The sequence below is a fragment of the Carcharhinus amblyrhynchos genome, chromosome 8 (genome assembly GCF_965287045.1).
Source record: "Carcharhinus amblyrhynchos chromosome 8, sCarAmb.v2.hapA, whole genome shotgun sequence".
Classification (NCBI taxonomy): domain Eukaryota; kingdom Metazoa; phylum Chordata; class Chondrichthyes; order Carcharhiniformes; family Carcharhinidae; genus Carcharhinus; species Carcharhinus amblyrhynchos.
The window spans coordinates 99,085,780-99,110,636 of record NC_137331.1 but is presented as its reverse complement, the minus strand read 5'-3'; the positions used below and the strand labels follow the sequence as shown (position 1 = coordinate 99,110,636).

General features: G+C 43.2%; 2 protein-coding genes across 4 annotated transcripts in view; one reads left to right on the top strand and one right to left on the bottom strand.

Annotated features, from left to right (window-relative positions):
• The window catches only part of LOC145346810 (src-like-adapter), a 55,535-nt gene extending 49,920 nt beyond the window's left edge, over nucleotides 1-5,615 (top strand). For all 3 annotated transcript variants that reach the window (XM_080194563.1, XM_080194562.1, XM_080194561.1), the window contains exons 6-8: nucleotides 957-1,106; nucleotides 2,430-2,553; nucleotides 4,819-5,615. In XM_080194563.1, the coding sequence (XP_080050689.1) occupies nucleotides 957-1,106; nucleotides 2,430-2,553; nucleotides 4,819-5,047 (503 nt within the window). In that variant the 3' untranslated portion in view covers nucleotides 5,048-5,615. The remainder of the gene's footprint in view (nucleotides 1-956; nucleotides 1,107-2,429; nucleotides 2,554-4,818) is intronic.
• tg (thyroglobulin) overlaps nucleotides 1-24,857 on the bottom strand; it is a 364,697-nt gene that overhangs the window by 170,869 nt on the left and 168,971 nt on the right. Inside the window, exons 36-42 of the mRNA XM_080193545.1 lie at nucleotides 17,225-17,368; nucleotides 14,674-14,838; nucleotides 11,780-11,896; nucleotides 11,371-11,590; nucleotides 10,555-10,648; nucleotides 9,589-9,748; nucleotides 7,980-8,176 (exon numbers count right to left, since the gene is read on the bottom strand). Of these exons, the coding sequence (XP_080049671.1) occupies nucleotides 7,980-8,176; nucleotides 9,589-9,748; nucleotides 10,555-10,648; nucleotides 11,371-11,590; nucleotides 11,780-11,896; nucleotides 14,674-14,838; nucleotides 17,225-17,368 (1,097 nt within the window). The remainder of the gene's footprint in view (nucleotides 1-7,979; nucleotides 8,177-9,588; nucleotides 9,749-10,554; nucleotides 10,649-11,370; nucleotides 11,591-11,779; nucleotides 11,897-14,673; nucleotides 14,839-17,224; nucleotides 17,369-24,857) is intronic.

Here is a 24,857-nt window from a genome sequence, read left to right as displayed (position 1 = left end):
GGAAAACAAATCAACACTCTTTGATCCAATACTAACAACTTCATCTCATCCAAAGACATGCGAGTTAGGTGGGTTGGTCACACTAATTGCCCCTCAGTATCAGGAGTACTAGATGGGGTAAATACATGGGAGTTATGGGGATAGGGCATGGGTGGGATTGTGATAGGTGCAGACCTGATGGGCCAAATGACCCCCTTCTGCACTGTAGGAATTCTATGATTCCACCATCTTTGCTTACATAACACCAATTATTGTACGCCAACGATTCACCACCAAATGTTTCCATGTTGTTTAGGAAGATATAAATCTGTGCCGCTTTTAAAAAAAAATCACATTTGTTGATGCCTTAACTGAGTTAAGTTCATTTGTTTTGATCCAAAATCCATTTATTTGTCATTTAAAATGAGAAGATGTATGCCTGAGTTTCAACACAAGGCCACCATGGTGCAGTCAGTAAATATACTTCCCTAATGGGCCACAATGGTCAAAAAGAGCTCACTTTCCTGGTTTGTGATCAGGTAGCTGCTTCTCCCCTGGGATAGTGCTTGGCCTCAATAACGTCAAGTGTAATAATGAATGAAGGCTGGGTATATCATCCTTGCTGCAAGATGCACTAGCGTGGATATGTAAGGTTAAAATTCCTTTTGCCCTTAATGTTACTGTAACATCTGGTGTGAGTGCCCAATTTATAGCAATGCAATTATTGATAGGAGTTCTTTCAACTCCCAGATAAGGATGTATTTGAATGTGGGTGCAAAACCTACCAGCTAAGAAAGAACCTCAATCTTTACTTACAGTTTATCTAACTATACATTCACATTTGTTCAATGTCTATATATGAATGTCTTGAAACATACATATAATAGGGACAGGGGGCAGTGTGATTTCATTTTTAATGTGGCTTAAACAGGTATAAAGCTTGCTAATTATTTTGTGTTAATGTGTGTGTTTTGCAGGTACATATTGCCTATCTGTCAGGTACTACAGTGATATACCTCAGAAATCAGTGAAGCACTACCGGATCTTCCGTTTGCCCAATAAATGGTATTATATCCAAGAACGCCTCACCTTCCAGTGTTTAGAAGATCTGGTGAATCACTACTGCGGTTAGTATCACAGTAAACTTCATTAAACATCTCCAAAGATGTAGACATGCAACTTTGAAATTGAGATCACTGTGTGGAACAGATGGATTGGCCCACTGCCTTTCCAAAATTACCCCGGACCAGCTTTCACATTGAAACTAGAGGGAAACATCCCTTCTCCATTTTAATACATTTTATAGTAGGTGTTGCACCAACAAAATATCTGAACACTAGAGAGAAAATCAAAGAGTTGGACATCTCCTTTGAAACATTAGCCACAAAGACCTGTGAACACGGCATAAGATTCAGGACACATTCAGGACAGGCAAATATGTGAGCCAGCGAAAATTCAAGCAGGAGTCAGTCACACCAGGTCTCTGACCAGAGGACTGACAGTCCTCAACTCGCACAAGGGTGGAACTTCTGTCTGCCCAAAAATGGCCTATGATATCAGAGGAGATGGTGCCACGCAAGGACCTTACCCCTGTCAGAAATTCATGGGGTGGCGCAATGGCAGAAAGCTTAGCATTACTACCTCATAGAGCCAGGGACCTAGGTTCAACTCTGCCTTGGGTTACTGTCTGTGTGGAGTTTGCATGTTCCCCCCGTGTCTGTATGGGTTTCCTCCAGGCACTCCAGTTTCCTCCCGCAGTTCAAAGATGTGGAAGGTGGGTGGATTGGCCATGCTAAATTACCTCTTAGTGTCCAGAGATGTGTAGGTTAGGTTGATTATCGATGGTAAATGCACAGGGTTATGGGGATAGGGCAGTGGGGTGATCTGCTTTTTCGGAGAGTTGGTGCAGACTCAATGGGCCAAATGGTTTGCATTTTTGGGATTCTATGAATTCCTTAGGGCCCAGCCTCCTTTACATCCAATAATCTGGGCACAGAAGGGTCTGGGATACAAATAAACTTCAAGGTGGAATCTTGGTCTAAACATGTGGACTCTGCTGGCTTAGAAAATCACATCGGTCCAGTATAGAGAGGGCCAAAATTGGTCAACAACTGAAAATGTAACTTTCAAATCAAAAGGAGCAACTGACTTGCGAGTGTTGTGTTTTCTGCTCCCTCCCACACACTAGTGAGGGCGACCTCTGAAAATGAGATGATCCCACCCTGATCCTGGATAGGAAGAGTCAGGAGCAGACACTAATGCTTCTTAATCCACGATACATAGATCAACAGAGGACTGAGGGCATTTGCGACCATCTCATGAGCGTGAGGCATGATTCCTGGCGCAAAGTCTTATTGTTTCAAAATTAGTCTATTCCAAGTTTGCGTGAAAATGAATAATCACCATCACAGACGCTTCAGAGCTGATGTGTTAAATCTCTCTCATTTCAGAGGTAGCAGACGGTCTGTGCTGTTTGCTGACCCATCCTTGTCTGGCTCAGCTCAGCACCGAAAATCCTACCGAACAACCTGTCATCCGACGTCACAACGAGTTCAGTTGGAGAAATGTGAGAAGGTAACTGGACTAAAATATTCTATAGCGTCTCTTCAGCAGCAATCCAGGGATCACTGATAATCATTCAGGCAAAGACTATTTCAGCAGAATTCACTAATTGCATTTGCCACATTTCAGAAAGGACTCCCCTAGAAATAAAACTAAGCTACAGTATCTTCTGACACACATTCTCCCTCATACATAATCCAATATATTTTGGTTCCCTCTTTCATTTCAGAAATTTTAATTCTCCTGAAGGGTTTTCAACACTACAAAATTCTATCTACAAACTTGAAATCCTGCTGTCATACCTGGGGCATTCTCCCAGTAATGGGTAGGTTACAAGAAAGCTCTGTGATTTGCTACACACCCCTTGCCCTCGCTGTGACTCTAATCTCTCTGTTGCTCTTACTTTGACAATCAACACAGAAGGGTGACAGGTGAGGGGAAATATGTCACATTGGTGCACCAGGAATAATTTGCAAAGCCAAGTACATAAATACATTGCTGGGCAGAAAAGGGTACTGTACTTCAAATCTACCTTGTACTTGCCAAAGATGTGTGGGCTAAGTTTGTTGGTCATACTAAATTATCCCTTAGTGTCAGGGGGATTTGCAGGGTAAGTACATGGGACTACGGGGATAGGGCCTGGGTGGGATTGTTGTCGGTGCAGACTCGATGAGCTGAATGGCCTTTTTCTGCATTGTAGTGAGTCTATGATTCTATTTTAATTGGAGTTGTTGGTGCTAAATGGGGCAATGTGGAAGACATTTTAATAAAACTACTGACTTAGGAGCACGTAATAAGAACATAAGAACATAAGAACATAAGAAATAGGAGCAGGAGTAGGCCATCTGGCCCTTCGAGCCTGCCCCGCCATTCAATAAGATCATGGCTGATCTGTCGTGGCTCAGTTCCACTTTCCCGCTCTCTCCCCATAACCCTTAATCCCCTCTCTTATCAAAAACCCATCAACCCGCTTCTTAAAAATATTTAGCGAGGCAGCCTCCACCACTTCAACGGGCAGAGAATTCCAGAGATGCTGCTGAAATCATGTGCTCAAAGTTGGAATTGTTTAACTATCCCTCACAAAAATGTTTAAAAAATTTGTTCTTGGGATGTGGGTGTTGCTGGCAAGATCAACATTTGTGCCCATCCCTAATTCCTCTTAAACTGAGTGGCTCGCTAGACTACTTCAGAGGGCAATTAATAGTCAACCACATTGCTGTGGATCTGGAATCGTATGTAGGTCAGACCAGGTAAAGATTTTTTTAGTTATTTTGTTACATGGACACCTAAGTTACTGTACATCTCCGCAGTTCCAAGTTTCTCATCATTAAGAAAATATTCCGATTTACCAAATGGATTTTCTCATACTTCCCACACTGGGGAAATCCACCAGATGGTGTTCAATGTTGTAGTCTCTTTGTGCTCCCATCAATCAAGGGAAGAAAGAAAAATAATTGACTACAGCAAGTTCAGTCTATTGTATAGTTCCGCCTCTCCTTTATCAGCGACACAGCCTACAGCCGTCATGTGGTGTTTAGTCTACTGTGCACCCCCACCATCCCGCCCCACCCCCTCCAGTGGTGGCATAACCCACAGTCATCATGCCTCAGCAATCTGGAATAAACTGCTTCACCTCATCACACCTGCCTCAACATAGAAACAAGAAGCAAGAGTAGGCCATTTGGCCCTTTGAGCCTGCTCCGTCATTCGTCTTAATCATGGCTGATCATCAGTTCCAACAGCCTCATTCCCCCCTCTTCCCTCCAGACCCCTTGATCCCCTCATCCCCAAGGGCTGTATCAAATTCCTTTTTGAAATCAGACAATGTTTTGGCCTCAACTAGTCTCTGTGGTCATCAATTCTACACATTCACCACTCTCTGGGTGAAGAAATTTCTCCTCACTTCAGTTCTAAAAGGCTTATCCTTAATCCTCAAACTATGGTCCCAAGTTCCAGACTCCCCCACTTTTGGGAACATACTTTCTGAATCTATCCTGTCTAACTTTGTTAGAATTATATAAATTTTTTAAGAATCACCACATAATTTCCTGACGACATTCATACCCTTTTAGCTGAGTTTTTGATCAACTGTTCTAATATCATCTCAGTGTCAAATTTTGTTTGATAATTTCTCTTGTAACACATCTTGGTACATCGTACTACATTCAAGGTATTGTATAAAGTCAAGTTGTTTTTGAATAATAGGTGGTGGCTGGACATTATCTGTAGGTTCTGAAAAGGGGATTGCCTAATTTTTCTTTATGGTTTGGTTGGCAGGGCTGAATTGCTGAGCACCAGGTCATTGTCCAGAGAGGAAGACTTTGTCAGCTATGGGCTACGGAATAGCATCGCGTCCTACATGACCTTGTCACAGGTGGATGACGATCAGTACAGTGGCAGCAGCAAGAAGAGATGGTTTCCATCCATCAGATCCAGTGCTCAGAGTCGGCACAGCTGCCTCCTCACCACCGTACCGAGAGACCAGTATGAGGATGATTTTGAATAGAGGCGCACTCCACAGCAGCTTGTGGCATTCTTGCATTTTGGCGAGTCATTAACCTGTAACTCTTGGTGTTCCACCATAGACTAGACATTGGCAACCAGGGGAGGAAGCTGCTCCCCATATCCATTCACTAATGGCCTGTTTCTTTTTGCAACATGTGTGTAAATCTTCTTGCAACATGCGTGTAAATCTTATCAGAAATTTTTTGAGTGGTTTCATTCGCAGGAATTCAGTCTTCATGAAGAAATTCATACTTCTTCAACCAGGTATTTTGGTCAACTCTCCTTGTGTCACCTTTTGCAAGTCAGTGCCAAATCTTTTTTGATAATTAGTGCTATGAAGTAATTTGGTACATCGTGCTACGTTCAAGGTACTACACAAGTCCAAACTGATACGTAATTGTAAACACATGACTTAAGCCCAAGTGTACTTCACCCCTCGCCCATATTGAGCCTGAGATGATTGCTTTGTATATATATATATTTAAATTATGAAATGGTTTGCTTTTTCTTATTTGGATTCTTGCTTGGGAAAGGGTTTCTGTTCCAAGGAAATAATTGAGTAAAATGATTACTCCTTGCTGAAATTTGGTTCTTGTATCTTTTTTAAGTTGCGTGTTTATACTCCTCGCTCAGTAGTTCAAATGTTGCCATGCAGACCAAGTCCCATGGCTGGTGATTGTCTCAGCCTGGGCCAGTAGTTGGGATAGGTTGAGGGCTAAGTGGGGTGGTTGGGGGGAGGATGGGGGAAGTGAGGTTATTACAAATTTGAGACAGAAAAATCCTAAATACTTCTTCTCCTCATCTCTGTTCCATGACAACGGATAGGATTTGGGAGAATAATTGACCTTCAATTTTCTCACTGGCGTGGGAGATCCTGCAGTGAGTCTAACTAGGCCTGGGACCATTCTGGATCTACCTTCTGCAGGATAGTGTTAACGTAAGCTCAGAAAGCTGCATCCTCAGCCACACAGTGTGCTTTCCCAGTTGTTCTGGAATTGTCCTCATGTTGTTGGGAATCGCCCTGAGACATTGCCAGTTTTAGATAGTACTGGGATAGCTGTGCCTAAAAGGATGGGCCAACTCAAGAAAATGAAAAGAATTTAAGGCAAGGCTTTTATTTACTTTGACAAGAGTGGAGTTACTTTGAGCAAAAGAAAAATCTTACAATCATTTTGGCATCTCCCTCCTTCACAGTCACCCCTCCTTCTGAAGAGGGAACAGTTTGTGGTGGTCCTTTGATGGAAGCCCACCATGCTATTGGGGTTTAGAAAATCACTACTTCCTGCTGTGGTTTAAAGGGCCATTTAACAGCTGAAAAGCAAGAAGTGTGGGGAGGCAGAGTAACATCAGTGAGCAAAAAAGAGCATTTGTTGCCCTGTTATAATGAGGGAATCAAGCCCCAAAAACATCAGCAGGAGTCTGTTGAATATCTGTTTGTTGGCAGGGCTGAATTGCTGAGCACCAGGTCATTTGTCCAGAGAGGAAGACCAGGTTGGCAGCAGGGCAGTCAAGATCCCCAAGCGTAAGACTAGAGCGATCCCGGAAATCTTGGTGATAACATTGAACCGTTTCAGAGATTTGAGTTTTATCTCAAAACTTCTTCAACGTGAGCCCACTGTTTGTAAAGTCAGTGCACCCACATCCCAGCCCCACTCCCCAGAATGCAATGAAACACTGTCACCCACCCTCATATGGAGACACTCTCAGAATCCCTTCAATTTCCAGATGCCCATATTGGAACGGCAAAACAAATCCCAGTTCCTTATTACTGTAGGATACAGAGGAATTAATCCAAAAGTCAGATGTGTTTTTAAAATTGGCTTTAAAAAGTCGAATCCCTCAGATCAATAGTATTCATTAACCCTAAACATGTAGTCCTTGTTTCCTTGAGCTCATGCTTAAGTAGGAAAGGAATTAATAATCAAATTCATCTCACTATATCAGTACAAATTTCAACAACAGCCCAGAGCAATGCCACTTATCTAGCTACAGCAGAATCATGTATCAGTTTAAGTGAAGTATAAATATCTGTAATTACACAAATTATACAGGATAAGATGACATGACACAGAACAATCTCACTTAAACCCTATCAACTAATCTCCATTCACACTTACTTCTTAACTTTTCTCTAGTCCTCGAAAATGATGGGGGTTACAGGGTGGATTGGCCATCCACCATACACAGGAATTGCAAGTCATCTGATATATCCAGTTTTACACTAACATTATCCCCAGTTTCCCTTCTGACTTCTCTATGCCCTCTGGGCCCTATGAGACTCACTGTTCAGAGAATGAGGGCTGACCTATTTCAGCTAACATCCTTCACCTGGTCAGGATGCAGTGCATTAAAAATAGGCAAGGGCAGCTCCCTCTCCCGCACAGTCGGAAATTACTCAGAAAGGTCTGGCCCTTGACCAGAGTGATGTGGCCATAAGTGGGAACCCTGCAGAATGGAAAAGGGTGAAGGGATGTGAGGGGTGAGCTGCAAGAAACACCCATCCTCTTGAAATATATTACATCATATCGAAGTGCTTCAACACCAAGCGGCAACTAAAGCACCATTATGCAGCTGCGAAAGAATCGCATTCCAGCTGAAAAGAGGTGTTGGATGGTAATTTGCTTTGAGCCATTCTCGTTCAGCTGCCATAACTCTGCTGGAGTGTCTATGTACATGAGTTACTAGGGTTTCCCCTGCCCATCTGAGAGAGCTTCATCTCACAACATCCTAGAGAGAGAAATCCTGAGGAAATTCCTATCCTGGAAATGTTCCCTCCTTCCTGCTACATAGACATTTCCAGTTTGGCATCTTGTGTGTCGAGTCATCAGAAGCACGTGACAAGAACTATTTGTTGTTCCCACACAGAAGTGCCATTTTAAGCAATATATTATTATTTCCTACTTCCTTGAAACTTTGAACAGGTTGTTTCTTACCAGTAGCATGACTCTTTCGAAAAGTCTGGTGCCAGATGTAGCGATGAGGTTCATGCTGGTGATGTCAGCTCCACTGCGGTCTGCAGCAATTGTGATTCGAGACGGAGATCCTCCAAAGTAACCAATGTTCGTCTGCAGCCATTGTAACACGGCCAGTTGATCCAACAGGCCCCAGTTGCCTGTCATCGCCTCAGTGTCTGAAAAGAGTGAGAAATCTCTGTTCATATAAATCTTTCTCTCCTCGAAATGTTTTAGAAACATAGTAAGAGGAAACCATTTGGCCCATCGAGTCTGTTTCACTATTTATTACGATCATGGCTAATCATCCAACTCAATAGCCTAATCCTGCATTTTTCTCATTAGTTGCTTCTCCCCTTCCAAAGCTGCTGAGTCATGCTGCAGTATGGTTCCTCAGTAACTGGAAGGCCTCCAGCATCGGAAACAAGCAACAGCTTTTTACAGCTTCCCATCTTTGACCCTCCTTAAATTTGTGTTCATTGCAAATTCTATTGCTCGCATCCTGATTTGCGTTCACCCATCACATATGTGCTCTGTGACCTACATTGGTCATCAACACCATGACTTAAAAATTCTCATCCCATTTCTTTGAAATCCATCTTTGGCCTTCCCTCTCTCTAACTCTGCCTCCGCCAGTCCTACATCATTTCTACATTCCTGCCCTCTAAACCAAACTTTCAGAGTTTCCCATTTTTATTGTTCACCTTTGGCTGTCTACCTCTTGGGAGTTTCCCCTCACAACCTCAGTGCCCCTCTCTCTCCTCCTTCAATACTCCCATTATAACCTATCCCTGAGCTTTTAGCCAGCTACCTAATTTGCTTCTTTGACTCACTGTCACTTTTCACCCTTTTGGCCATTTCCATACAATAAGTTTTATGCACAAATGGGGTTTTTGAGAGTCAGAGGTTTTCAATCATGGACTTGTCTACACATACAAACGTGTGCGCAGGCACACGCGTGTAGGAACATGCACTATATTTATCAATATTATTCATTGGAAGACAATAAACACAAACTGAATTCTTTTCAATACTTGATTTTCAAGGCTGGCAACTAAACAACATAGCTGTGATGTTGGGTTGAATTTTATGGCCTGTCCCACGGATGGGATTTTTCCAACCTGCCACAGTCCACATACTTTTGAATAACATGTTGTGTTTTACACGCACACCCCTACCCCCAACATCCAGCCCCACCCCGCAATGGGGCTGTAAATTTACATCCAGAGTGATAATGCGACTGTCCTGGGTGAGTTTTTGGCTGTTTTAGGAATACCAAGACAATATTATTAAGCAAGTCATTGTTACATTAGCTCTGCTACTGCACAGCACGCATGGGGGACTTGAGCATCAAATCAGTTCAGTCAATATTTGATTCAGAGAATTTTATATCCATGGATTTCAATGGTTATGAAAAATGTGCAGGTTGAAAACTAGGCCATCCTCATCTTCTGATTCCTAACTTGCACTCCTACCCCATGAAACTCTGCGGCAGGACGACTAAGATGTAAAGGTTACAACAGCACGTGCCGTATCACTGAATCATCCAAGTGCCCAAAGAAATAAGTTCACAATTTACCACTTGGCTTACCATCACTTAGAAATCCAAATGCTCCGACCCTATAGTTTGCAGTCACAACCAGGATGCTTCCAACAGATGCTAGGTAGGAACCGTCAACGTTTGCCAGCTTCTCTCCAATAGAACCTGAGGCACTGTTGTGGAAGAAGACCAGCACCGAGTTGTTCCCAGCCTATCATGTAACAAAAATTCAGGATTAATAACACGTCAAGGAATCACAGGCCTAACTCATTCATTCAGATGGGTTTAATCTTTTTTTTGTCCACTAATGAAGCGGTGAGGAAGGAAGTTTCACAAAGGCTGATGGTGCACAGAAGCTTGGCTTCTTCCTGTCCATGCCTTTGTTTTGTGTGATGTACAAAGATATTATGAACTTTGTTAATATTTTATATTGTTAAAAACAGAGCAGAAGGCACACCCCACCCCCTGCATTACATGATGGCATTGAAAGTGCCCATCTTTTTTTGTGACAGTGGGTGATAAGATCTGAAGAAAAAAATGGCCTGCTTCTCTGGAGAAAAACACACTGTTTTTCTCACTGGAACAATCACTCTGCCATTTTTTTTTTGGTTGTATCAAATCACTCCAAAGAGTCAATGGATCAAGAAGAAGGAGGCCCAACACTAGCTTCCCGGGGTAACGAGGGATGGGCAGTAAATGCTGACCTTATCAGTGATATCTGTGTTTGAAGAATGAATAAATAAGATATATCAATATTTCTCCCTGATTGTAGGCATCTAAATTATCACTCTGTTATAGGCCAAAGGGAATAAGAGAAAGTTGAGGGCAGATCTACCACCAATATATCCTCCTGCCCTGAAGCAGAGAGAGAGATGGTTTGTGCTCGGTGCCCCTCATGCTGACACAAGTGAGGTTACTAATTTAGTATGTAAGCATGCATTGTTTCTCCATTACGTGACATAGGACATCAGCAGCAAAACCCTGAGGTTAACTGGTGTACATGTTTTCACTACTCACAATGTTCTTGGGCACAAATATATTTAGGTAGAGACAATCTTCATCTACAGTGGAGTAAACGGCCTCTGCATCTCCTGGTTGTAAGCAGCTGGGCCTAAAACAAAAGAGATCGTGAAAGCTAAATACTTGTTAAAACTCTCTGGAGCTAGTTTTAAGTTTAGCAATGGTGCTAAATGGCTGACAATCCAATTGGGCTGCTTATTATATGATTACCCAACTTTCTCTTTGCACCAGGATGTCCAACATATAAATCATGCTGAGTGTATCTGTTGTTTATTGGACGCCTAGACAAATGGCCAGATTTGGTATTAATATTGTGCATTTTGATAGCCGTCCCTGATAATATAGCCCCGCAATCTTCTTTCACTCTTTTGCTGGAATTTTACGGCATGCCTGCTCTGATTCTGGGGGCTGGCGAGGCTCGGAGAACAGCATTCTCCATTGAACTTTGGGCGGACGTGCCAGTAAAATTCCGCCCATAGACTGAAACTATTCTGCCAACCTTATCTCTTCATTCCTATTTTTCTAATTTTTAAATAATATTTGGCTGGCTCAACTTTAGAAATTTTTCTTCATTATCTTCAAAACCCAATTGGGTCACTTCAGGTTACTCCCTTTTCCAAAGAGAACCTTTTCCCCCTTAACTTAAATTCTTGATAGCCAGAAATATCATTGTGGCTTGTCTCAGTATCCTTTGAAAGACAACTTTAAGTGATTAGCTGATGTGAACTGAGCATAGTGCTCCCAATGTTTCCCAGGTAGCAGAAAGAAAAGTCGAAGAGTTAAATAATACCCAATAAGAAAGGCCATCCTGACCTGTAGAAGGTAGCATTCCATTCTCCAGTCCAATGAAAGATTGATGGGGCTTTGAATCGGCCAGCACCAGTTGGAGGAGCTGCATATGGGATACCCAGGAAACGATTAATAGCCTTCCATTCCGCACCAAACTGGATCACCTGAGACTCACCAAACAAGATTCCGTGCCCCGGAAGGAAGATAGAGGTCAGCTGGGGTTGGGTTTCTGATAAGGAAGGATCTAAATTGAAAATAAATAAGAAAAAGAATCCATATCAACAAAAGGAAAGGTGGAATGAGAAGAACAGGTTTGCAATTGTCAAGACAACTTCCTTGACAGACTATGTACAATCACCTCTATGATGAGTTCCACCTTACTTCCCACTGCAGCAGCTGGCTGTGGGCACTCCAGTGAAGGTTATTCACTCACCAGCACAGGTATGGATGTCAGGGCAGCAATCCGTGTAATCCTCACATTTCAAGTTACACTGACAGGCCTCGTCAGGTTGGTAATTCCCACAGCGACCAATGCAAGACCCTCCCACAGCTGAAAAAAATGCAAAAAACATTTTACTTGCTCAAAGAATTTTAACTGTGGCTTTAATTTATAAATTGGAACACAAAAACTAAGCAAATAGGTGTGAATGAAGATTACATCATTATGGTTTATGCTTAACCACAGGGGCCATTTTGATATTGGGCAAGTGGGTAAAATAAACAATATTCAATAAGTTGCCCATTACACAACCCTACAAATTTATATTCTAATAAAAATGAAAATTAAGTGAGGTGTATAGGTGGCTGAATCAATATCACCCAAAATTAAATTACCCCCAGGTCTCCTCTGATACCCATTGGTGAGGCTTTAAAACAAGGAGGTAAAACTTTCTAACAGAGGACAAGATTTGAATTTTCAAGAAATGTTGATCATTATCAAATTTCTTTATCGTTCTTCTTTAGGGCATTTAAACATCCCAAGGTCCAATTCCAAAACAATCCCAAAGTTGCACAATGCTCAGAGAAACAAAACTCTCTTTATCTCTGCTCTAAAAGGGTAACCCCTCATTTTAGAAGTGTCCCTTAGTCCTGGATTCATTTCTAAGTCCAAATAGTCAAGGCCATTTGCAATCTTATATTCTTAATCAAGCCATCCTCACTAGAGTGGAAACAAGTCCAGTCTGTCCAATCTTTCCTCTAAAAACAACACCCTCATTCCAAGTATCAATCTCACAAACATATTCTGAACCCTCTCTGATGCTTTTACATTCTTCCTTAAATAAGGAGACCAAAACTGCACACGATATTCAAGATGTGGACTCACCAAAGCCCTGTATAGGCTGGGCGAATGGGCCAGGAAATGGCAAATGGAATTTAATGTTGGCAAGTGTGAGGTGGTCCACTTTGGTAGGAATAATGGTAGGAAGGACTATTACTTACGTGGCAAAAAACTGCAGCAGGCGACGGTGCAGAGGGACCTCGGGGTCCTTGTGCATGAGTCGCAAAAACCCAGCTTGCAGGTGCAGCAGGTGGTCAGGAAGGCGAATGGGATGCTGGCCTTCATAGCGAGGGGGATTGAATATAAAAGTAGGGAGGTCTTGCTGCAGCTGTATAGGGCATTGGTGAGGCCGCAGCTGGAGTACTGTGTGCAGTTTTGGGCGCCGCACCTGCGCAAAGATATTTTGGCCTTGGAGGGAGTGCAGAGGAGGTTTACTAGGCTGATGCCGGAGTTGAGGGGGTTGAGCTATAAAGAGAGGCTGAATAAACTAGGCTTGTACTCATTAGAGTTTAGAAGAATGAGGGGAGATCTCATTGAGACGTATAAGATGATGAATGGGATGGATAGGATAGAGGTGGAGAGACTCTTCCCGCTCAAAAAAGACAGTAGGACTAGGGGGCACAGCCTCAAGATAAAGGGGGGGCGGTTTAGAACGGAGTTGAGGAGGAACTTCTTCACTCAAAGGGTGGTGAATCTCTGGAATTCTCTGCCCGTTGAAGTGGTGGAGGCTACCTCGCTAAATATTTTTAAGACGCGGGTTGATGGGTTTTTGATAAGAGAGGGGATTAAGGGTTATGGGGAGAGGGCGGGAAAGTGGAACTGAGCCACGACAGATCAGCCATGATCTTATTGAATGGCGGGGCAGGCTCGAAGGGCTAGATGGCCTACTCCTGCTCCTATTTCTTATGTTCTTATGTTCTTATGTGTACCATCCTTATTTTTATGCTTTATATGGGCAGCACAGTGGCACAATCGTTAGCACTGCTGCCTCACAGTGCCAAAGAAACAGGTTCAATTCCCAACTTGGGTCACTGTCTGTGCAGAGCCACACGTCCTCTGCTTGTGTCTGCATGGGTTTCTTCGGGTGCCCCGGTTTCCTCCCACAATCCAAAAAGACATGGTTGGTTCGGTGCATTGGCCACGCTATATTCTCCCTCAGTGTATCCAAACAGGTGCCAGTGTGTGGAGACTAGGGCATTTTCACAGTAACTTCATTGCAGTGTAAATAAAATAAATGTTCCTCTCATAATAAAGGATATCATTCCATTAGCTTTCTTAATCACATACTACCCTTGTACACTAAATATTTACTACTCTACAGTCCTTTGCACCTTGGAATTCTGCAGTGGTTTTCTGTTCAAGAAATGTTCTGCTTTTACATTCTTCCTGCCAAAGCAAATAACTTCACATTTTCTCATGTTATACTTCATCTGCCAGGATTTTGCCCTCCCACTGAAGCAATCTATATCCATCTGCAGACTCCTTGTGTCATCTTCACAAAATACTTTCCTGCTATCATTGTGTCATCTGCAAATTTAGCTACTGTGCCTTCGCTCCCCTTATCTAAATCATAGAATCATAAAACCCTACAGTGCAGAAGGAGGTCATTGGGCCCATGGAGTCTGCACCAACAACAATCCCACCAGGCCCTATCCTCATAATGCAAAATAGTTACCCCTCTAACCTACGCATCCCAGGATACTAAGAGGCAATTTAGCATGGCCAATCAATCTCATCTGCACATTTTTGGACTGCGGGAGGAAACTGGAGCACCCAGAGGTAACCCACGCGGACATGGGGAGAACGTGCAAACTCCATACAAACAGTGATCCAAACCAGGAATTGAACACAGGTCCCTAGAGCTGTGAGGCAGCAGTGTTAACCACTGTGCCACCTTCAAAGTCATTGATATAAACTGTAAAACGTTGAGACTCCAGCAGAAATTTCTACAGGGCTCCATTCGTCACACCCTGGACTTGGGGTGGCAGCAACAAATGAAATGGTGTCAAAAATGAACAATAAACATATGCACTGTTGAGGGAGCTCACCCTTCTTGTAGTAAATCTCTTCTGCTGCTTCCTTGAGCAGGATTCGGCAGTCATGGCCTCGCAGACCAGGTTGACAGCTATGCGTGTCAGGATAAAAGAGGCATCGGACCCCTGATGGCTGAGGCTGAAGAGAAACTGTGACACAGGCATGGCTGGAAACACATGCTGCAACAGGAAAGGAACAGAAATGTGTAAGGGATGGTTCAACATTCTAACTATCAGCTTTCCTAGGTACAATGAACTATCCATAACCTTAACATTCCTGTCTTAATTGCAACTCTTTCACTGGAGTCTGTGTGAGTTTCAGCAAAGGTGGTAAATCTGAACACTACACAGAATTATTCTCCCACCCCAAGCAGCAAACCCACTCCAACACTTTTGACACATAGCAGACTAAGAAAAATGAAGCAAAGAGCCCTTGTCCATCCCAGCTGAAGAGAAATTGGCAACTTGCCTCATTTGGAGGTGAGGGGGTAGGTGAATGCAGCTCTGATTTGGAGGATGGGATGAGGGGGATGGGGGGGGTGTTGTGGAGGGTAGTCCCTGAGGGCTCTGTGGTGGCACGGAGGTTATTTTTTACTCTGACTGGTGCACCCTTTAAACATGGCGCCCTGATCTCAGCACGGCTGAAGCATGCCCAGCTATTTTTCTGTCAGAGTGTGGTGAGATCTGGAGAGAAACCTGTAGTCTTTCTTGCCGGAGCCAACACTCTGCCATTTTTTGGTAAGAATCCACCCACCATCTGAAAGGGTTGTGGAATTAAATTCCATGGGAACTTTTAAAAGCAAATTGAGCATATATCTGAAGAGGACTCATTTTCAACGTTGTCGAATAAAAGCTAAACTATGAAAATAAATTGGACACCTCCATCAACGAAATGGCACAGATACAATGGGCTGATTATCCTCCCCTGTGCCAGATGTTTCTATGACATTGTAAGGTGAGTGATGAGGTGGCTGAAGCCTGCTTTACATCTCTCCTGATGTTTATCTCATACTATAGCCTAAAGTGAGTCAGAACTGTTTGTTCTAATCTTTAGAAATGAATACTGTCTGGAAACATTGGCAGGTCTGCTCACACTTTTGCACCCTGGACCGTATTCCAACTCAGCATTACAAGCCCAACCCTGAACCACTTTTGGAGAAGCTGGGCCTGGCTCAGATTGACAAATGGTGGGTAGCCAACGTGCAACAATTAGGGCCAATTACAGGGCTTCCTCACACTGTCAGGGATTTCTAATCAGCAATTCAGGCGAGGGACATTGTCTTCGACCACTGGAAACCATGGAAGGATCATATTGGAAAGTGTGGAGGGGTGGTTGTCATGGTAATGGTTCTGTGGCATTGAGTAATCTTGCAAGGGACACCCCCCCACTTGCACCAGTTATGGCTGCCGGCCTACAGCACAGCTTCCTGTGGAGTTGTCATCTCTCCATCACCATAACCAGCCAGCTGTGGCCATTTTAAATTTCAAAAAAACCTGACTTCTTCCTCAGAAGATGCCTGGATGCTGAGGTGCCCGTTCTCCATCACAAATTGACAGCTCCCACCTCAGGCAGTGGGAGCTGCTAATATTTCATTGTTTGAGGGTCCCCCATTGGCCCCCCAGCCTCAGGAGCCTGCTCGCTAATCTTGATTAGACAGCGAGCCTATTCCCTGCTGTTAATTGGCCCAGTCTTTCAAAACTCCAGGTGGGTGAGTCTGGAACATGCTGTATAGAATCAGGACCACAAACTGAACCATAGCTGGGTTCCTGACACAGAATTGAAAATTCCTGACTATTGCCTGGGCATGACTGACAGAACTGACATTTGCTGTCCAACACTAGATGCACACATTCTTTATTTAGCACTTTGATGCAATTGAATTACTTGCTAACATACTTCGGAGGATACTTAAGACTTAGTTATATGGGGTCTGGAGTCACATTTATACCAATTGGGGTAAAGATCATTAGTGAACCATTTAGGCTGTCACAACCATCCAACAACTTCATGCTTATTTTTACTGAAACCAGCTTTTTATTTTCAGATTTTCTTTTCAGGAACTGAATTGAAATTCTCAAACTATCTTGGCAGGATTTGGCCTCTGGGTCACCAGCCCTGTAATATTACCACAAGACTACAGCTATCCAGCACTGAAAGTGGGTGAACAAAATAGGAATTGTCCATTCATCAGCATTGAATCCCTCACGTGAGGCCATAAATGCACCTCACAAAAAGGTAGGAATTAAATAAAAATAAAATGAAACTAAACTCACCTACAGAAACATGCATTAATATGCCTGTCCTTAATGAGTTATCCTTTGAATAGAAATCTGACCAATGTTAGAGCGTTCCCCTTCACACTGTAGACACAATGAAGGCAGCCTTACTGGGAACTTATGAGCATATCATAGTGTCAATGTGCTCCACCCAACAAATACATTCAGCAAACTCTATCATAAACACATATAGGGCATTATTTTGTTTTGAGAAAGTCATTCTCAAATATGAATATTAATACAGCATGAAGTATCTTCTCATAGAGATCAGCTATTTGCACATATTCACCTGACAGGCACCAGTCTCTGGCATTTTTCCTGAAATCTTCAGTCATCAGCGAAGTATCATTATCAATATGTATAATGTCAAAGGAGGTTATTGTGGGATCGAGGACCGGAGACACCTTGAGGATATGCCAGTTATCCATCGACACTGCAACCAAATCATAAGATTAAAATCAATGATAATTGAAAAATACATTGACCATGTCACAAAACATAAATATAATGCTTTCATCCCTAAAGGATGTAGAGGATGGTGCGTGACGCCTTTCACCTTGCTCTCATTAATGATAAAGGTCTTCTCAGTTCTATATGTGTAATGGATGAAAACATGGCACATTGCGACATAAAAGGTAAAGGAAGAGAGGGAAAGGAGAGGGTTAATTCAAAAAGAAAATGGCCAGAAAACAGTCGAGAGATGTATATGAGCAGAGACTGCTGATCACAATCCTGAACGCTGACAAGCTCACTGGGAACTGTTTAATCACAAGACGTGATATTTGTTGTGATGTTACACTTCAACACCATCACAACAGAACTGATCACATTTGGAGCCGGAGATAACCTCACCATGAGGTGGGGTCCGTTGTGTCCTGTTGCAAAGAATAACATGAGATGGGTTGATCAACCAGCAGGATGGGTCCAAAAGATGAGTTAATCAACAATACAGTGCCACTGATCAGCTGAATTCCAGTGGCTATGGTCATGCACTAAGAAGGGAAGGCTGGAGACCAAGGGCGAGGTTTTACAGCCTTGCTTGGGTGAGACCGGCAATTCCTACCCGAGGTTAATGGAGATTTCTGGACTCTGGCCTGTGCCAATTTTATGACATGAGATGCCAAGGTTCCAGCCCAAGCAAAGCAGGAGAACCCAGACTAACATTCCAGAAGCTGATCCAAAGTTGGACTTCATTAGCAAATAACCACAACCTGAGGACAGAAGGGTGATATCACCCACAGAAGGAAGCACGTGGTTTATGTAATAGGGATATTCAGTAATTAAGCAGACTTTAAATAAAGTAAAGCTTTGTAACTGTTTAAGTTGGGCAGCACGGTGGCACAAAGGTTAGCACAACTGCCTCACAGTCTCAGGAACCCGGGTTCGATTCCAGCCTTGGATAACTGTGTGGAGTCTGCACATTCTTCCCGTGTCTGCGTGGATTTTCTCCCAGTGCTCCGGTTTCCTCGTACAGTCCAAGGATGTGCGGGTTAGGTTGATTGGCTATGCTAAATTGAGTCTAAGACCATTAACAGCCATTTAAGTGCTTCATTCTGTTTCTGCTGCTAATTTACTCAAGGCAGGAGACAGTCCACAGCAGATGGGAAGCTTTTTGTGCCGGGCTGAACATGGTGGGGTGGGGGTGGGGGGCACTTAAGTTTGGTGATTGCTGTGCCTAATGGAGGCACCCCTTTCCCAAACTCATATCCATCCTTGAACTCTTCACCTTCCACCCCCTTAGGCCGGAATTTTAATGCTCTGCCCGCCACGGGACAGACAATGGGGAGAGGGACAGATTATGGGAAGGGGCATTGGGTGGGAAATGATGATTTTGGGACGAGTGAGGCTGTAAAATCCCACCCAAAATGTCAGGGGGATTAGCAGGGTGAGCACTTAGGGTTATGAGGGATGAGCCAGAGTGGTATTGCTGGTGGTGCAGGCTTGATGGCCTCCTTCTGCACTGTAGGGATTCTATGATTCTATGATTATGCATCTTGGTTATTACTCGATGTCACTGGCAAGCACATAACATGTGCTGTTAGACACAGGACAACACCAGTCTTTATCATCCTGCAGCCATGTCTCTGCAACTGGTATCAGGTCATACAAATTTATTCCTACTTGTGCTGGCAATCCATCTGTTTTGTTACGAATACAACATGAATTCAGATTATAGAGCCTTTAGTTCTGTCTATTATCTCTTTTTGGAATCTTTAGCTTTATCTGCTGATTGTTCCCTAGATTAGTATATTCTGTCCTTTCCTGTGATGCACCGATTATAATTTCCCATATACCTACCTTGTTCTTTTGTCTTGGCTTCTCTGTTTAGTTCATTACATCTTCTCGAACTTGATCCTTTGCCCCCCCCCAACTCCCCCAACTATTTAATTTAAATCCCTCTATCCTGTCTGAGTTATACGACTCAACAGGACTTTCATCCCAGCAGAGTTCAGATGAAAATCATTCCAACTGCACAGTTCCCACGCTAAATTTACTCTAAGGCCAGAATTTTACTGCTCTGTCTGCCATGGACATCGGAGCTGGTGAGGGACGGACAATGGGAAGGTCCGTTGACCTCAGGTGGGAAGTTACGGTTTCGGGATGAACGAGGCTGTAAAATCCCACCCTAAGTGCAAGAGTTGGAAAGCATGTTGCAATTATATAAAACTTTGGTTAGGCCACTTTGGGATATTGCATGCAGTTCTGGTCACCATCCTACCAGAAGGACGTGGAAGCTTTGGAGACAGTGCAAAGAAGGTTCACCAGGATGTTGCCTGGTCTTGTGGCTGTTGGTTATCAAAAGAGATTGAATAAACTAAGATCATTTTAACTGGAAAGACGAAGGCTGAGGGGAGACCTTACAGAGGAGTGCCTCAAGGATCTGTTCTGGGACCCTTGTTGTTTGTCATTTTCATAAATGACCTGGATGAGGAAGTGGAGGGATGGGTAAGTAAGTTCGCTGATGACACGAAGGTTGGTCGTGTTGTGGATGGTCTGGAAGGATGGCAAAAGTTGCAGCAGGACATAGATAGGATGCAGGACTGGGCAGAGAAGTGGCAGATGGACTTCAACGCAGATAAATGTGTAGTCGTCCATTTTGGCAGAACCAACGGGATGAACGAGTACACTATCAAGGGCAGAAGTCTGAGTAGTGTTGAAGAGCAGAAGGATCTTGGGGTCCGGGTCCACAGGACTCTTAAATCGGCCTCGCAGGTGGAGGAGGTGGTCAAGAAGGCGTATGGTGTACTGGCCTTCAATAATCGAGGGATTGAGTTTAGGAGTCGGGAGGTAATGCTGCAACTTTATAAGACCCTTGTCAGGCCTCATTTAGAGTATTGTGCGCAGTTCTGGTTGCCTCACTATAGGAAAGATGTAGAAGCTATTGAGAGGGTGCAGAGGAGATTTACAAGGATGTTGCCTGGACTGGGAGGCATGCCTTATGAAGTTAGGTTGAGGGAGCTGGGACTCTTTTCCCTGGAGAGACGAAGGTTGAGAGGCGACCTGATAGAAGTTTACAAAATGTTGAGAGGAATAGATAGGGTGGACTCTCAGAGGCTATTTCCCCAGGTTGAAATGGTTGCTACAAGAGGACACAGATTTAAGGTGCGGGGAGGGAGGTTCAGAAGTGATGTTAGGGGTAAGTTTTTCACTCAGAGGGTGGTGAGTGAATGGAATCGGCTGCCGTCAGTGGTGGTGGAGGCGAACTTGCTGGGGTCTTTTAAAAGACTTCTGGATGAGTATATGGGGTTTAATGAGATTGAGGGTTATAGATAGGTCTGTAGGTTGGTAGGTGTTGATGTGATCGGCACAACTCGTGGGCCGAAGGGCCTGTTTGTGCTGTAGTGTTCTATGTTCTATGTTCTATGTCTGCAAAATTATGAGAGGCATAGACAGGGTGAATAGTCAGACACTTTTTCTCAGGGTGTGGGTGTCAATTTCAAGGGGGCACAGGTTCAAGACAAGAGGGGGAAAGTTTAAGGGAGATGTGCTGGGGAAGTTTTTCACACAGAGTGGTAGGCACTTAGAACGCACTGCCAAAGTGGATGGTGAAAGCAGGCACATTAGTGACATTTAAGAAGCATCTGGATGGGTACATGAATAGGGAGGGATTAGAGGGAAACCAAGTAAAAACAAAAGTTTTTTTTTAGATCAGTTATTTGATTGGCACAGGCTTGGAGGGCCGAAGGTCCTGTTCCTGTGCTGTACTTTTCTTTGTTCTTCTTAATGGCTCTAAAGCCACCACTTTTGAGCCTGAAAAGTGCCAAATATAATTCAATTTATCCTGGCAGAGTAAGTAGTCTCGAAAACTTGAGCAACAGGTGAAGCTAGATGTTTCACATTGCTGTTGTGCAGAACCAACATGAGTGGTATTTCCACTGACAAACTGTCCAGCCAAAAATGCATTCTGCCTACCCTGAAGGACAGCAATTCAGGACCGGACTGGATCCTGAACTTCCTAACCTACAGACCACAATCAGTAAGGATAGGCAACAACACCTCCTCCACGATCATCCTCAACACCAGTGCCTCAAAAGGCTGTATTCTCAGCCCCCTACTATACTCCTCATACATCTATGATGTGTAGCCAATTTCCCCTTCAATTCAATTTTCAAGTTTGCTGATGGCACCACCGTAGTGGGTCAGATCTCAAACTATGATGAGACAGAGTACTGGAATGAGATAGAGAATCTGGTGAACTGTTGCAGCAACAATAATCTCTCCCTCAATTTCAACAAAATGAAGGAGATAGTCATTGACTTCAGGAAGCATAAAGAACATGCCCCTATCTACATCAATGGAGATGAAATAGAAAGGGTGAAGAGTTTCAAGTTTTTATATGTCCAGATCACCAACAACCTGTCCTGGTTCCCCCATTCTCACACTACAGTTAAGAAAGCCCACCAATACTCTACCTTCTCAGAAGACTAAGGAAGTTTGACATGTCAGCTGCAACTCTCACCAACTTTTACAGATGCACAATAGAAAGCATCTGGTTGTATCACAACTTGGTTTGGCTCCTGCTCTTCCCAAGATTGTAAGGAACTACAAAAGGTCGTGAACATAGCCCAATCCATCATACAAACCAGCCTCCCATGCATTGACTCTGTCTACACTTCCCACTGCTTCGGCAAAGCAGCCAGCATTATTAAGGACCCCATGCACCCCGGGCATTTTCTCTTCCACCTTCTGTCGGGAAAAAGACATAAAAGTCTTAGGTCATGTACCAACCGATTCAAGAACAGCTTCTTCCCTTCTGCTGTCAGACTTTTGAATGGACTTATGTTGCGTAAAGTTGATCTTTCTCTACACTCTAGCTATGATTGTATCAGTACATTCTGCATTCTCTCATTTCCTTCCCTATGTTTTGTCTGTATAGCGTGCAAAAAACAATACTTTTCACTGTATGTTAATACGTGTGACAATAATAAATCAAACCAAATCAAACAACTGGTTAATTCCTTGTTTGAGCTTCTGCTGAAGATACAAATTTTGATGGGAGCAGATAACTATAGCTCAATTAGGAAATAAGGCTCAATAAACATATGTGTCCCATACCTACAATGGGGGAACTGATAAGTGCCTGATGACGATGGAAGGAGATCAGTTCCAATGTGATATAAATACAAGAATAAGGGGTGTCAGCCTGGCCTTCTTGAGGTTGAATATCTGAAGGAAATAGGCAACTTGTGTCTTTCAAGGAAAGCCCTTTTTTTAAAAAAAAAGGGAATATCAAAGAGAAGATGATAAGTTGACAATCTAAACCAAAAGTATGGCGTATGGGCAAATTTGGGATATGAACAGAAATGGCATAATTGGGAACAGAAATCCTGGGACACCATTGTTACTGCAGGCAGTCAAGGAAGTCAGCAGGGCCTAGACAGCTCACTGAAAGGCCTACAAGTCAGCAGGTTCTGGTCAACTCCACCAAGGGGCCTACAATGCCAATGGAAGCATTAAGTTAGGATATGGAGTTAGATATTAAGTTAGGAGACAGGGTGGGGGGGCAGAGGTGGGATGGAGGGAGGAGGTTAGCCTCTAATGGGGTAGAGTTCCAGGTAATGTAACTGTAGTTGTAACAGTATTTTGTGATCGTTGAGTGCAATCATCATCTGAGCCCTGTGGGTAATTGAACAAAGCGGTTGTGAATTATCAGATGAATATGTCTTTCTGGTCATTTTGTTTAAGCCATACAGTTGTGAATCTGATGTCTTGATTTTGAGTGTGGGGAGTTCTAAGAAAGAAAAGGAATCTCCCTAAGACCCAATAAATGAATAATGTGGTATAAGAACTTCAGTGCCAATGTAACTCCAGCTATATGACACAATGATTAACAGATTATATCAAATTCGGCTGTTCGCATTGGGCAGAGTGGTGACTGTACTTAACCAACCAATGTTTACAAAATTCAGAATACAGTGCTGAATGTTAGAAGATAAGAATTAGGAGCACGGGTTGAACCTATTCCACTATTCGATAAGATCACGGCTGATCTAATTGTGGCTTCAGCTACACTTTTCTTTTAGATTTAAACCTCTTTTTTGTCTTACTTAATAACCAAGGGAATAACTCTGTTCATTGACTAGAGCTAAAAAACCTTGTGGTATGGTATTGGCTGAATACGGCCTCTGCGGCTGTTAAAATGAAGTCCTATCCGCCATTAAAAAAAATCCATAATGCTATTTAAAGTGGTGGAGTTCTCCTGGCTGATATGTATCCATTAATTAACATTAGTTCTTATTATTCAGCGAGACCTTGGTGTCCTTTTGCATTAGTCGCTGAAAGTAAGCATATAGGTACACCAGGTCGTAAAGAAGGCAAATGGTATGCTGGCCTTCACAGCGGCCGGATTTGACTGTAGGGATAGAGATGTTTTGCTGCAATTGTATAAAGTGTTGGTGGAAGTTAGATACAGCTCTTGGGATAAGGGAGTGGGGGGGGGGGGGGGGAGCGGTGGTGGGATCAGGGTATTGAATTTAATGATCAACTATGATCATAATGAATGACAGACCAGGCTTGAAGGGCCAAATAGCCTACTCCTGCTTCTAGTTTCTATGTTTCTATCACCAAAATAGATAATTTGGCCTTGCTTTTTGTAGGACTTTGCTGTGTGAAAGTTGGATGTCACATTTTATACATTATATCAGTGACTGTGCCTCAGAAAATATTTAATTGGTTCATAGCATTTTGAAACACCCTGAAGTTATGAAAGGCTCCATCGAAATGGAAGTCTTTCTTTTCCTTATATCATATAAATACTGTGGCTACAGGATCGTGTCATAGGCAAAGAATCATGCAGCAAGTAATTAATCTTCTGATCCCTCTCCAAAGCCTTTCTACAGATCTTATAGAGAGAGACATATAAGATAATGAAGGGACTAGACAGGGTAGAAGCAGACAGATTATTTCCTCTTAGAATGGAAACAAGAACTAGAGGGCACAGCCTCAAAATAAGGAGGAGTCAATTTAGAACAGAGTTGAGGAGGAAGTTCTTCTCCCAGAGGGTAGTGAGTCTTTGGAATTCTCTGCCCATTGAAGCAGTGGAGGCTACCTTGTTAATTGTGTTTAAGTCACAAATAGATAAGATTTTTGACCAATATGGGAATTAAGGGTTATGGGGAGCAGGTGGGTAAGTGGAACTGAACTACTATCAGATCAGCCGTGATCTTATTGAATGGTGGGGCAGGCTCGAGGGGCTAGATGGCCTACTCCTGCTCCTATTTTTTATGTTCTTATGTTTCTACCATCTACAAGGCACAAGTCAGCAATGTGATGGAATATTGTCCACTTGCACAGATGAGAAAAGCTCCAGCAACACTCAGTGGGCAGGGGTTTTATGGCCTGGCTCAAGACCAGAAAATCCCACCCAAGGTCAGTGGAGCTTCCCATTGTCTGCTCCTCACCCGTTCCAATTCCTATGGTGG